The sequence below is a fragment of the Scyliorhinus torazame genome, chromosome 3 (genome assembly GCF_047496885.1).
Source record: "Scyliorhinus torazame isolate Kashiwa2021f chromosome 3, sScyTor2.1, whole genome shotgun sequence".
Classification (NCBI taxonomy): Eukaryota; Metazoa; Chordata; class Chondrichthyes; order Carcharhiniformes; family Scyliorhinidae; genus Scyliorhinus; species Scyliorhinus torazame.
In genome coordinates this window covers 92,913,156-92,926,582 of record NC_092709.1, presented here as the reverse complement: position 1 = coordinate 92,926,582, position 13,427 = coordinate 92,913,156, and the positions used below count along the sequence as shown (strand labels likewise).

Below are 13,427 nucleotides of genomic sequence, written 5' to 3'. Positions count from 1 at the left end.
GGGAACGTCGGCTGGCGGCTGCGGACAAATCCGCGGGCGCCCTGGTGGGGGGCAGGGGGGGTCCTTCGCTGGCAGAGGGCCCCCAGAACGGCCAGGGTTCCAATCAGGGGCCACCGATCCGTAGGCGTGCGCGGTATGCGGGGGGCCTATGTTGTCAGTACCGGTCCGCGGTGTGGGTCGGCCATGTCGCACCACCGCCGCCGTGTGCATGTGGGGACTCCCGACCAGAAGTGCAGGGCCCCGTATCGGCAGCCGGAGCTGCGAGGAGCACTCCGGGGCCTTGCTAGTCCCCTGCAAATCGCAGAATCACCCTGGACTTACTCCAGGTCTGAGTGATTCGCGCGCGTTTTTTCGTGGGGGTGAGGACATAGCCCCATTGTTGGAGAATCCTGCCCAGGATTCATTAATGGGATACAGTAGTGTTCACACTGTATAAATTGTAAGTCCACTGTTTTTCTAAATAAGACGTTTCCATGTCAAATATCATAAGTGCTTTCTTCATCGATGGTCGGCTGAATAAGAAAGGTATTTCTCTGGATACGACATCCATGCTACTAAAATGATTCCTTCTGGCAATTTTACAAGAAATCACTACTCTTTTCAGTGATTTAAGTGTATTATCTATTATCAGTCCCAAATCTGAAACCCGTGGAACTTCCAAATTCCTTATCCTTGTTCTGATCTTTGTCACTTAAAGAGTCCAGCTAACAACGCCTCCACCTCGTGTGCGAGGTTGGGGCTGATACAGCTGAAGGTGGTGTATAGAGCGCACCTTACAAGGGCGAGGATGAGCCGGCTCTTTGAGGGGGTAGAAGATGTGTGTGAACGTTGCGGGGGGGGGGGGGGGGGGGGAGGGGGTGCAGACCACGTTCATATATTTTGGTCCTGTCCAAAGCTGGAGGATTACTGGAAGGAGGTGTTTAGGGTCATCTCTAAAGTGGTGCACGTGAAACTGGACCTGGGCCCTCGGGACACCATGGGTGCGATTTTCCGCTCCCGCGCCGGTTTGGAGAATCCCCTGGCGCGCCATTTTTCCCCGCGACGCCGGTCCGACGCCCACCCGCGATGCACCCAAGCGGCGAGAACGGCCCCGTCGAGTTCTGCGCGGCGCAGGCCGGAGAATCCCAGAGACACCCAAAACGGCGATTCTCCACTACACCCGCTATTCTCTGGCCCGGATGGGCCGAGCGGCCTGCCCAAAACGACGGCTTCCCGCCGGCGCCATCCAAACCTGGTCGCTGCCGGCGGGAACAGCACGGGAACGCTGGGGGGGGGCCTGTGAGGGGGCGAGGGGGGTTCTTTCACCGTGGGTGCACTCAAAAGGGGTCAGGCCCGCGATCAGTGCCGACCGATCGGCGGGCCGGCCTCTCTGAAGGAGAACCTCCTTTCCTCCACACCCCGCAAGATCCATCCGACATCTTCTTGCGGGACGGCCTCTGGGAGGACGGCAACCCGCCTGCGCGGGTGACGCCAGTTAGGCGGTGGATAACGCGGCGCCACTTTTATGCGGCGGCAATGCCCGGAGCGCGCTGACGACACTGCTTTAGCGACACACCCCCCGAGTTTCTCACGGCCCCGATTCTAGCCCATTTTCGGACCCTGAATCGGTCGAGATCGGGGCCGTTTCGCGCCGTCGTGAACCTCGACGGCGTTCACGATGGCGCGGGCACTTAGTCGCGGGAGCGGAGAATCGCGCCCTATATTCGGGGGCTCGGATCAGCCGGGGTTGTAAACGGGCACGGAGGCAGATGTTGTTGCCTTTGCCTCGTTGATCGCCCACAGGCGGATCCTGTTAGGGTGGAGATCAACCTCTCCACCCTGTGCCCTGGCGTGGCGGGGGGACCTGCTGGAATTCTTGACGCTTGAAAAGGTCAAATTTGAACTGAGGGGAAGGGTGGAGGGGTTCTATAATTCATGGGCGTTATTCATTATGCACTTTCACAAATTGGATTACATTGAACATTGGGGGGGGCGGGGGTGGGGGGGGGCTGGGAGGGTTGGGGGGAGAGGGACTGTATGTGTTAATGGTGGCTATGGGTGATTCCTGATTCCTTTTTGTCATTTGTTTCTGTTAACATGTGGGCTAATGAAATGAAATGAATGAAAATCGCTTATTGTCACAAGTAGGCTTCAAATGAAGTTACTGTGAAAATCCCCTAGTCGCCACATTCCGGCGCCTGTTCGGGGAGGCTGTTACAGGAATTGAACCGTGCTGCTGGCCTGCCTTGGTCTGCTTTCAAAGCCAGCGATTTAGCCCTGTGCTAAACAGCCCCTAATGTTTGGGGGTTTGTTGGGAGGATGGGATCGTTGTTATTGATATTGGGATTGACATTACATTCGTTACTGATTATTGTTTATTGTTGGGTGTAAATTTGGGAGAAAATGTGAAAAAGGAGAATAAAAAATATTTTTAAAAAGTTCAGCTAACATCTCATCCAGTCTATTCCACATACTGTAGATGTACCTCCGCTGTCTAATGCGGCACAATTTTGAAGGACTTTGGGACTAGCACCTTCATCACTGGACTGAAACTTCTTGTAACTAAAACAATGCCTCCTCTTTAGTTGATATCTTCCTCTTCTTCTGCGTCTTCTGTCTTGCCTGGTTTCAGTCACCCTATTATATCGTTTGGGACAGTTTATTGCATAATGGAATTTTGAATCACGCCTAAAACACCGATTGACCACACCCTGGGTATTTCTGGGTTAAATTTTGGTCGAAATTTCCCAATTCATTCCTCCTGCCATAATTGTTATTTTATATTTGCGGCCTGTTTCTAGACCACCTTGCCATTACGTTAAAATTATGTCTTCCATATTGTCCAGTCTTATTGCTGATCAGCCCATTTGTGTCATAAAGGCTGCTGGGAAGGAATGTTTGCCCAGGAACTTTTTTTTTTAGAGCCTCTGACATTTGTTTAGCAGGTTGTGTCTTTCTCCAAATTTAACTCTCATCAAAAGCAGAGGCCTATCCATATTTGTAACTTTTTAGCGTAGCCCAATAACTTGAACCCATCACTGATTGAGAAACTTCTAGACAGATTTTTTGCAGCCTTGTATACAGTGTGCTAAATTCCATTACGTACTCTTCTATGGAGGTATCCTCCAAATTTCTAAATTTGTCAATATCTAACCAGGCCTCATAAGCATTTAATAAATCTTCCTCTTTGTAAACCTTAGCCATGGAAGTTAATAATGTCTCCAAAACTTCATCTGAGTTTAATTGCTCTGGCTCCAATTTGGAAAATACCTTGGACTGGATTCTCCGTTTGGGAGACTAAGTCCCCATGCCAGCGTCAAAACGGTGCTGTTTTACACCAGGAAATCTGGTGCAAAACAGCCACCGATGCGCCTTTTTGCTGGGGGCTAGCAGGGAGGCAGCGTAGAGCTCCGAGCTCTAGCTGCCGATATGACCGTGAGCATTTCCGGGTCCGTGGTCATGCATGCGCACGCCGGCGGCTTGCAGCGGCCGCACCGTGCTTCATGGCGGACTCCGCCCGCAGACCAGGACTGCAAAAATAGTACCCTTCTGTCACTCGCGCGCCCCAGACTACCTGCCCACAGTGCCCCCAGCCCCGAATGAAGCCCCCCTGCCCGCGGATCGGCCCTCCCATGACTGTGGTGGTGCCGGACTGAATCCGCAGCCGTCACGCTAAGTTCATGGCAGGTGAGACCATGAGAGTCCCACGCCGTCGGGAACTCAGCCGGTTGGGGACGGTGCCGGTCAGGGACGGAGCATTGTGGGGCGGGTCTCAGGCAATTGCCTGAGGCTGTGGATATGTGGCGCCACTTTTCAGGGGGCGAAGCATCGGGTAAGCGGCGCCGCCGATTTTGGCATCATCGCAGATTCTCCACCCCCTAACCGAATGCGATTTTGGCATCGCGGATCAGAGAATCCAGCCCCATGTGACTTATTTTACTTTTGTATGGTAACGAATGTGCCAGAGCCGTTCCTTGTTTTTTCTTGGGCGAGAACATAACCCATATCCACATGGTAACTTTGTTCTTCCATTGGTGATAGGGTTGACACTCATCAAACAATAATGGGTAATTATACCCCGACATTCTATACTTGGATTCAGCCATTTGTTTTCGAAGTTTATCTAAATCGCTCTTCTAGATTAGAATTCGGAATACTTTCAGGCTGTCCTTTCGGAATCAGGAGATGAAAGTCTGTTGCACCCAAAAAACTTCAGGTAATGAAGGAGTTTGCAATCCATTTTACCTACTAGCAGGAACCATCCACTGCCACCATTGTAAAGCTCCAATGGTTTCTCTGTAATAAGAACTAGAAAGCAAGTTTTGACTACTTCAACTCCAATTTTACTGTGTTCTACAATCACTTCTCCAACTGCACAGTGCCACCTGTATCTGCTTTATACATATATTGGTAGTCTATCAAACAATAAGTGCAGTCTATTAACCAATCAAAGCTCCAATTCCAACTTAAGCATGGGGGACATGAATTCTTTCCTAACAGTTCTGAGTCATCACAAGTTCAGAATGGGAAAGGGCCCACCCACGGGAAATGCTTCTTTCTTTGTTTGGCAATTTAATACTGAGGCCTATTCTACCAAACAATCTGACCTTCAGTGGGGGATATGTTTTGTCAAATTCCATTGTGGTTGGTGCCAAATCTCATTCTTCATTACTGACTTCCTGGTGCATGGTGCAATTTTTAGTGTATTTTAAATACCAAGGGTTATCCATCACTTGGAACATATTTGCAAAGTACCTCTCAAGCAATTATGTCCTTTTTCTAAGATGAAACACATGTTGGAACAGTTTCTTGTTCGAATTGAACTTACTTTAAATACACATGCAGTTGTAACAATGTAGAAGTAGGTCTTTGTTGGGACACCGTACCTCACAGACCAGTATTTATGCGCAAGTACATTGTACTTCACAGTTCTATACATAAGAATGTAAGAAATAGGAGTGGCAGGAAGCTACTCTCTCCCTCAAATCTGCTCCCCATTCAATAAGATCATGGCTGATCTGATTGTGGCCTTAACTCCACTTTCCTGCCTCCCCCCGCCGCCCACCAGAACACTTAGCTCCCTTATCATTCAAAAATCTGGAACTCAGCCTTGATTATATTCAATACCCAATCTCTACTGCTCACTGGGAAAAGGGAATTCCAAACACAAAGACCCCCTGAAAGAAGAAATTCCCCCACCACTTGGTCTTAAATGGGAGATCCCTTCTTCAAACCGTGCCCCCTAGTTCTAGATTCCCTTACGAGAAAGAAAGCCGTGAAGCTGGGTAAGGTGACCAGAAATATTTAGCAGAACTCTGAAGACACCACCATTTTGGCAGTTTAAATATTTCTTTGGGCAACATGTTTATTTTTCTTTCATATACTCTTAACCCATAAGAGATAGAAGAATTCTGTTCTCGCGTTTAGAGTCACACTTCGATATCTGGTGAGATCTCATTAATTGAAGAGCATCTCACAGCTCAAAGTTCCAAAGGTGCACGTGTGTCAGCTGTTGCAATTTTTCCTTCCTCCATTACCTGAAGTTTTTTGGGCACAACAGACTTTCATCTCCTGCTTCCGAAAGGACAACCTGGAAGAATTTTGCAACATACAAACACCTAGTGCCTTTTTGGGATCAAAGATGGGTTCCTGGAAGCTTTATGTGCATTCTTGCTAGAGCTATTCAGTTCCTGTGATTTCCGGCACAGAACATGGGAGTAAGGAACCTATCAACTGATGCTTTCAGTCCATTAAAAAAATGGCCAAGGTTTTCATTCCGGGGTTGCAAACCTGAAGTTGGGCTAGCCCAGTCGTTGCCACCTGGAAGTCTAAAGGGCCAGGCCAATGAATGGCCTGGGAAATGTGCAATTGTCCATTTAGGCAAGAAGAATATAAAAGAAGCATATTAACTAAATAGTGAGAGATTGCAGAGCACTAGGATGCAGAGGGATCTGGGTGTTCAGGTGCATGAATCACAAAAGGTTAGCATCCAGCCCCTCAAGTCAGAATCTTATTGATGGGTGGAGATATTATTTAGAAACTGTCCACTTGTCCAATTACCCTTCTGCTGTATATCTTGGAGAGATCAGTTATGTGGCGATTTGTTGCTGACGTTCAGTTATTACATTACTAACTGCTTATAACAGAGTTATCTCTTGGATGACACCAGCCCTTGGAGCATGCCTGAAAAGTAGCTCTGTCTGAATGCCTCTGCCGTGCCTGCTGATTATAGAGAGTCTGCAGTCTGAAATGTTACGTCAGATCAAGGAGATCTGGAGATTGTAGGCAGGTCTGGGGCATGAGGATGGGAGGCCAGCAGGGCGGAGAATGAGATATTCTTAAGGAGGTCTGAAAAGTCAGGTGGTGGTGCTAGATTGAAGACACTTGGAGAGGTATGAAGTCAACTTGGGAACATAACAAAATAACAGGCACGAGTTTCAGTTTGTCTGATCATCCATTCTAAATGAAGCAATGAAAAGTACATATGTTAACACATGGTATGAACAGACAGCTGACTTGCCTCTTCTACAATGGAGCTGTATTCATTGTCTTGTATGCCGTTACCAACGCCTTTGTTGGGAAGAGAAGCAAATACCTGGAATAAATCATCATTTGAATCAGGTGTAGGAAGAGCAAGTCATGAAATTGCCATGAGAGACATCAAAAACATTTTAAAAGCCGTATTGCTTTACTCTTGGTGATGTGTAGGGGATACTTCTGATGATGATTGCGTATGGTGAGGGAAGTGGTCGTTTGTGATTGTTTCCACTTTGTGTTGTGGGTTTTAATGTATTGAACTTTAGTTTTAATTTTTGCCAGGCGGGAAATCTGCAAACTCATTTAAGGCGCCACTCTGGTGAGAAGCCATACATCTGTGAGATCTGTGGCAAAAGGTAATGGCAGCAAACTTTTTATGTAAACCTATTGATAGTTATTTACTGTCTCCTAAACTGTTAATAGCAACATGAGACATGAGATATGATCAGATGCTCTGGTCATAGGACATTAATGAGCATATTAGATTAAATTTTCTTGTGTTGGGAATGCGCAACAGGACCATTTATGGGTCCTAACCCCTTGGGGCCAGGGACACGTGCCCCATTTTGTGGAAGACATTCAATGTTCAGTTTGTGCTGGCGGGCAAGTTTTAGACATGGAAGTGCAGGGTATTACGGCCCACAGAAATGGAGTTCAGACGCTCCCAGTCCTAGTGCGATCGCTGCTGCCAACTGGACTGATGGATCGACAGGGAGGAGCTGCAGCCCCCATCAGTGTCAGTAGAGCAAATGAAAAGTAAAATGCATTTTATTGGAGGCATCCATCTCCACAGTTTCAATCTGCATTGGCATGGCTGTGATATGTGCAGGCAGCAACCTTGATCTTTGTGCTGGCGAGCTCTTCAACAGCCTCAGAAGTAACAAAGCTGCCACCTCTCACCGTGGAGCAGCCTCCTCCCGCCTATCAGGGAGGCCCATGCGCTGCTTGCAGAATTTCAAGTGTGCCCAGAAATAGAGAGAAATTGTCCTTTTTAAGTGCTTTAATTGGCTAGCCGCCTCTAGCATACATTCAGTTCACTGTGTTGCTACAGTCTGTGGTAGGTTAGCAGATTGCCAAAACGTGGGGGAAGCCTGAAGGCTGAGACAGCCAAGTTGGATTGACAATGACTGGAGAAGCAGAATCCTGAATTTGGTAGAGTCAAGGATACATGGATGGAAATCTTTCATAGTTTGATAAGCAATGGGACTAGGTTTTATTGTAATGTGGAGCATACCATTATTTTGAAAAGTGATTGTCACGTCATCCAGAGTGTCAATGGAGAGGAAAACCAACCATAATATTTTTAGTTCTATATATGAGATTTAATAAAAATAATATTTTCTGTGCTATGGGCAGAAGTTTAATGATCAGATTATCATTCAAAAGAATGCACAGCTGCTACGAATGTCTAGTAATTTTACAGTCAGGTGTTGGCTATTTGCAAGGTACTTTTGGGGGAGGGGGTAGAAGAGAGTCTCTAGCATAGGAGAGTGTACATTATTTTGAAAGTTGCAATGGTTATTTAAAAAAAAAGAAATTTGTTCCTTACGTCTAAAGTCTTGTCCTTCATTTCAGGTTTGCTGCCTCTGGCGATGTACAACGTCATATTGTTATCCACACAGGCCAGAAACCTCATCTGTGTGACATTTGTGGGCGAGGTCTGTGTTTGAGATGTTTCATTCCTGTCCATCTGTAAACTGGTGCTGTATAAATAATAACCTGTCATGGAAGGCAGGGATGGGACAAATCTGAGTTCATTATGCCAACTTAAGTGCTTCCATAATGTTGATAAAATTGCGCCACCAATGTGGTACATCTTCATCTATACCATTTAACATATTGCAACTTGCAATATGTTATATATCTTAAAATTATCTTCCAACATACTATACATAATAATCATCCCTCGTTGTCCAAGGAAATTCAAAAATCCATCTCGACAACATTCCCTGAATTCCACGTCCAGTTTATAATGTAAAATATTACATCTTGTGGTGTTTCAAAATGTTTTCTTCTTACAATAATTATAATCCAAACTTCTGTCTGCAGAAGGAATTTTTTCATTGCCATTCACGTGAAGCTGCAGGCTCATTTTTTTAAAAAGTGGAATACATCTGTATTTCTGCTTGAATCACTGTCTTGCTCAACTGGATCACAAATAGGCAAAGACTGTTCACTATCAGCAACCATTCCGGGACTGTGGCATACCACCCCATATTGTGGCAAAATCAGACTGCCTGCTTATCAGTCCTCAATATAAAATCCACATGGTTAATAGGTAATTGAGAACTGATACCAACAATAACAGATTTCTTTACCAAAGGACAATTTAAATTCACTCGACAAAATGAGATAGGCACACACTTACAACCTATACCAATACTTTTTTATTCAGCAAACCTTCTGAAGGAAGGTCTAAATCCTCTGCTGACAAACTGAACCCCTGTCCCTTAGGGGAACAGTCTTTCTAGGTTATTCTTTGGACAAAAATAGAGTGACTTCCCTAAGTATAAATCCTTCATAATCTGTCACATCTCCATTTACATCCATGGTAAAAACATTAGAAACAATTGGTTGCTCATGAGCTTCATTCTTTGTAGCTTTCTTTGGACAAACTCCAGTCACTTCTACCACTGCTGCTGGTTTACTTTTTAATTTCCAACAATTTGCCTTTAAGTGTCCAATTTTATGACAATGAGAATTTATCGGTCTCTTTAACTCACCCCTTTCTTCTAAACTATCCTTTTGACCACCTCAGTGGAATCTTCTCTTTTGTTTTTAAACAAGTGGCCAACATTCAGTTCTTAACTAGATATTCACAACATAATATATTTTAATCCATTATTATGTGTATAAGATTTTAATGTGTGCAACCTAAAAAAAGCAAACATGTTGATGAATAGCCTCAATTTATGTCTTTGAGCATCTTTTTATCATGGCTTCATTTTCTCTTTGACGCTTTTCAAGTCTCAATTTTGCACCTGGGCAGTTGTTGATCGGGCAATAGGGTGAATTAATATTAAGTTGAAATGCACTCTTGCATGCCCATTTCTTATTTTTAAAAATATTTTATTCCAAACATACACAACATCAACAAAATACACAGTCCATCAAAGCATAGTCAACAGTTTGTACAGTTTTCCCCTTTTAAACGCCCCCCCCCCCGAGACGAACAGCTCCTCAAATAAAGTCATCAACGGCCTCCACCACACCTCAAAATCTTCCCCTGACCCCTTCAACTCGAACGTAATCTTCTCCAGCCAGAGAAAGTCGTACAAGTCCCCCAGCCATGTCGTCACCCCTGGCGGCATTTCCAACCTCCAATTCAACATGATCCTTCGGCGGGCAATCAGAGAGGTGAAGGCCGTGACATCGGCCCTCTTCCCCTCCAGCAACTCTGGCTCCTCCGAAACCCCAAGGATCGTCACCATAGGGGCCGGCCCCCACTATCCTGGATAACATCTCAAACACCACCTCCCAAAAGCTCTCCAACTTCTTGCAACCCCAGAACATGTGACTATGATTCGCCAACCGCCGTCCACACTTCCTACCGGTCACCCTCTGGAAGAACCCATTCATCCTCACCTGAGTCATGTGTACCCTGTGCATCATCTTGAACTGAATCAAGCTCATCCTCACACAGGAGGAGGTTGAGTTCACCCGCCGCATTGCCTCACTTCAGAGTCCCCATCCTGTTTCCCTCCCCAACTCCTCCTCCTACTCACACTTTATCCTCACCACCTGTGCCTTGCCTGGCTCCCCCAATCCTACTCTCCCCCAAATTGCCAGGGAGCAGCAGTTTCTCCAACTTTTGTCTATCCGGTAACTGGGGGAATGTCTGCCACTCCTTTTGCGCAAAGCCTCGCACCTGCATGTACCTAAACTCACTGCCTCTCGGCATCTCATCCAGCTCCACAAACCTCCCCTCCGAGATCATATCCCTAACTCGCTCCAGCAACCGCCTCCCTCCACTTCCCATCCATTTCCCCCCCCCCCCCCCCCACACACACACACACACCCACCAGGCTTAAACCTGTGGTTCCCACACAGTGGCGTCAGCACCAACATCTTATCTAACTTAAAATGCCTCCGCAACTGGTTCCATATCCTGATAGTCGATTGCACCACTGGACTCCCTGTATATTTCCCTAGGGTTAATGGCAACGGGGCTGTCACCAAGGCTCTCAGACTAGACCCCCTGCAGGACTCCTCCTCCAACCTAATTCCCTCTGCCCCCATTCCCATGAACTCCTCACCTTCTCCACATTCGCCCATCTTTTCCACTCGGTTTGCCAATTTGATGTCCTGCTACGAATAGACTATTTTGTTCAGAAGTCACTTGTCCCTGGAAACCAGGCTGGGGCTCTTATAATTCATCTGACCTTGTGTCCTACAGATCTACAAGATTTTAAAAATTGATCATTAGAACTGGGTTGTAACTCTCGTCACAGAAGTGAAAGGTCGAGGGCCTTCACCTGCCCAGATTCCAGTTGCCACTTATTTTTGATAAACTACCAAACATGTTATTTAGAACACTGATGCCTGGAATCAGGCTGATAAATTTAGTCAATTTTTGTGCCTCCCTTTTTCTGCTCACCTTTTCTTGTGGCTCCACACACAGTGGGGGAACCATTTTACAACTCAATACAAACAGGAGCTTGGATGCGTCGGCCAACAATTGCGTGAAGCACAAAAGTAGCCTGAATGCCGTTTCCGATTTTAAAACATTTTTTTTAGCCCTTCCGCTGTTCAAGTGCCTGACCTCTCCCCTCCTGCCATTCTGACTACTACAAACAGAAACCGCTTTTGTGGAAGATCACGGGTGCAGGTCTGCACTTCCACAGCGTAGCATACTGATGCACAATGCAGACAACCTCATACCCTCACTCTGAGGAGAAAAAGAAGTACATTGCTTCATGCTTGGGAGTTTTTTCAATAGGACTCCAGAAAAGCAAAATTACTTGAACTGTGAAAAAAGTAAATCCTGCAATTTTCATCTTGTCCTGTGTCAGAAACACTGGTAATGATGGGATAATTGAGGTGATGAACTAAGAGTGGCCCTCGAGCAGTATTTCACTTACTTACAATCTTCCTTATTCTATAATGTTGCTGTATTGACAGCACTGCTTGTTACTAATAAACCAATCAAAGTCTGTGAATACATGAATTGCTGTATACCACAGTGTGATTTTTAAAAAATAACTTGTTAAAATTTTGCTTAGGTTTCAGCAACTTCAGTAATTTAAAGGAACACAAAAAGACACACAGTGCAGATAAACTGTTTACTTGTGATCAATGCGGAAAGTCCTTTAACATGCAGAGGAAGCTCGTCAAACACAGAATCCGTCATACAGGAGAGCGACCATATAATTGTTTAACATGCGGTAGGTTAATTGTTAAAACATCTAGAAAGGTTTGTACTCTTAATGTTTTCCTTTGTTTAAAATATTTACAGTCCAAAGATGTGCAGGTTAGGTGGATTGGCCATGATAAATTCCCCTTAGTGTCCAAAATTGCCCTTAGTGTTGGGTGGGGTTACTGGGTTATGGGGGTAGGGTTGAGGTGTTGACCTTGGGTAGGGTGCTCTTTCCAAGAGCTGGTGCAATGGGCCGAATGGCCTCCTGCACTGTAAATTCTATGATCTGTAAATTCTATGATCTATGATTGATGGCTTAGCAAGCTTTATCAGGCAGTATCTGAACCACAGAAATCAGGGTTGAACTCTGTGGTGCTGAGTAGTGTGCCTGTTGTCACAAAACATATTAACCAGTATAAATGAGAGCCCTATGTGTATACTGTGAGTGGATAGAGAGGAAGTTGTGTTAAGGTACTGCATAGTTACATTGTAATGTGATACTCAGAGGAGATTCCAAAAATTCAAATAGTGATTTTCTGTCCTGATGAATTTATGGATTGTTTCTATAATATATATTTTGAAAGGTACGGAGATTTTAAGTTCACAAATATAAATGTAGACTCTTGACGCCAAAATCATGAACATGAGTACAAACATTCAGGGCACGATCTACTGACCAGTAGATGCCGGGCGAAGCCTCCTGCAGGCTTCCAGGTAGCCAGTATGCCTCTCGAGATCTTGCCCATACTGGTCGTGGCTAAGCTGCACTCGCTAAAGTCGGTTTTAAACCGACTTCAGCGAGCTCACTCGGAATCAATTGGCCTTTCCAGGGAGGGAAGTAGGGGCCTCTGGACTTTGTTCCCATTTAATTAAATCGTGCCTTAAATGTCGTTAGATAGCGGTGGGGAACTTGTCGACAGAGCAGGCCGGAAACTCCCAGCAAAACCCGCCACAAATGTCACTTGGAAACATTTCCGTTAGATCGCGCCCCAAGTCTCTTTTTAGTTCAAATGTTTTGGTTTTCTTTAACATTTATATTAACTTTTTATATTGTGAAATCTTTGATACTTTTCTAAAGGATGATTTGGGCTCTAACACTTGGAGAAGTTGCTTTGTCTGAAATCTTATCTGTGTATCATTGGTTGAACCCAAGGGTGCCAGGCCAGTATTTCATAATGTAAATGAGGAATGTCAAATCTGCAACAAATTACAGGGAATAAAGAATAATTCAGTTGAGGGGCTACAATAACAAAACATTTTTTCTTTTCTTTTAAAGACATTGGCTTGTGCTGAGATGTAGTTCTGTAGGTGTTAAACACATTTTGGTATTTCATCCAAGTAACTGTTCGTTCTTGTATGATCCGCAGCAGTGAGTATCAGCAAGTTCCCGCTGAATCATCGATCTTTGAAACATCCCATGGGCAAACACGCCCATTCAGAAAGAGTCAATTGGCATCAATGGCAAGAACCATGGGCGAGATTCTCCGACCCCCCGCCGGGCCGGAGAATCGCCGGGGGCTGCCGTGAATCCCGCCCCCGCCGGTTGCCAAAATCT

General features: G+C 45.6%; 1 protein-coding gene across 5 annotated transcripts in view; it reads left to right on the top strand.

Annotated features, from left to right (window-relative positions):
* zbtb49 (zinc finger and BTB domain containing 49) overlaps positions 1-13,427 on the top strand; it is a 42,183-nt gene that overhangs the window by 25,775 nt on the left and 2,981 nt on the right. For all 5 annotated transcript variants that reach the window (XM_072495967.1, XM_072495972.1, XM_072495968.1 and 2 more), the window contains 3 exons: positions 6,799-6,872; positions 8,092-8,174; positions 11,739-11,900. In XM_072495967.1, the coding sequence (XP_072352068.1) occupies positions 6,799-6,872; positions 8,092-8,174; positions 11,739-11,900 (319 nt within the window). The remainder of the gene's footprint in view (positions 1-6,798; positions 6,873-8,091; positions 8,175-11,738; positions 11,901-13,427) is intronic.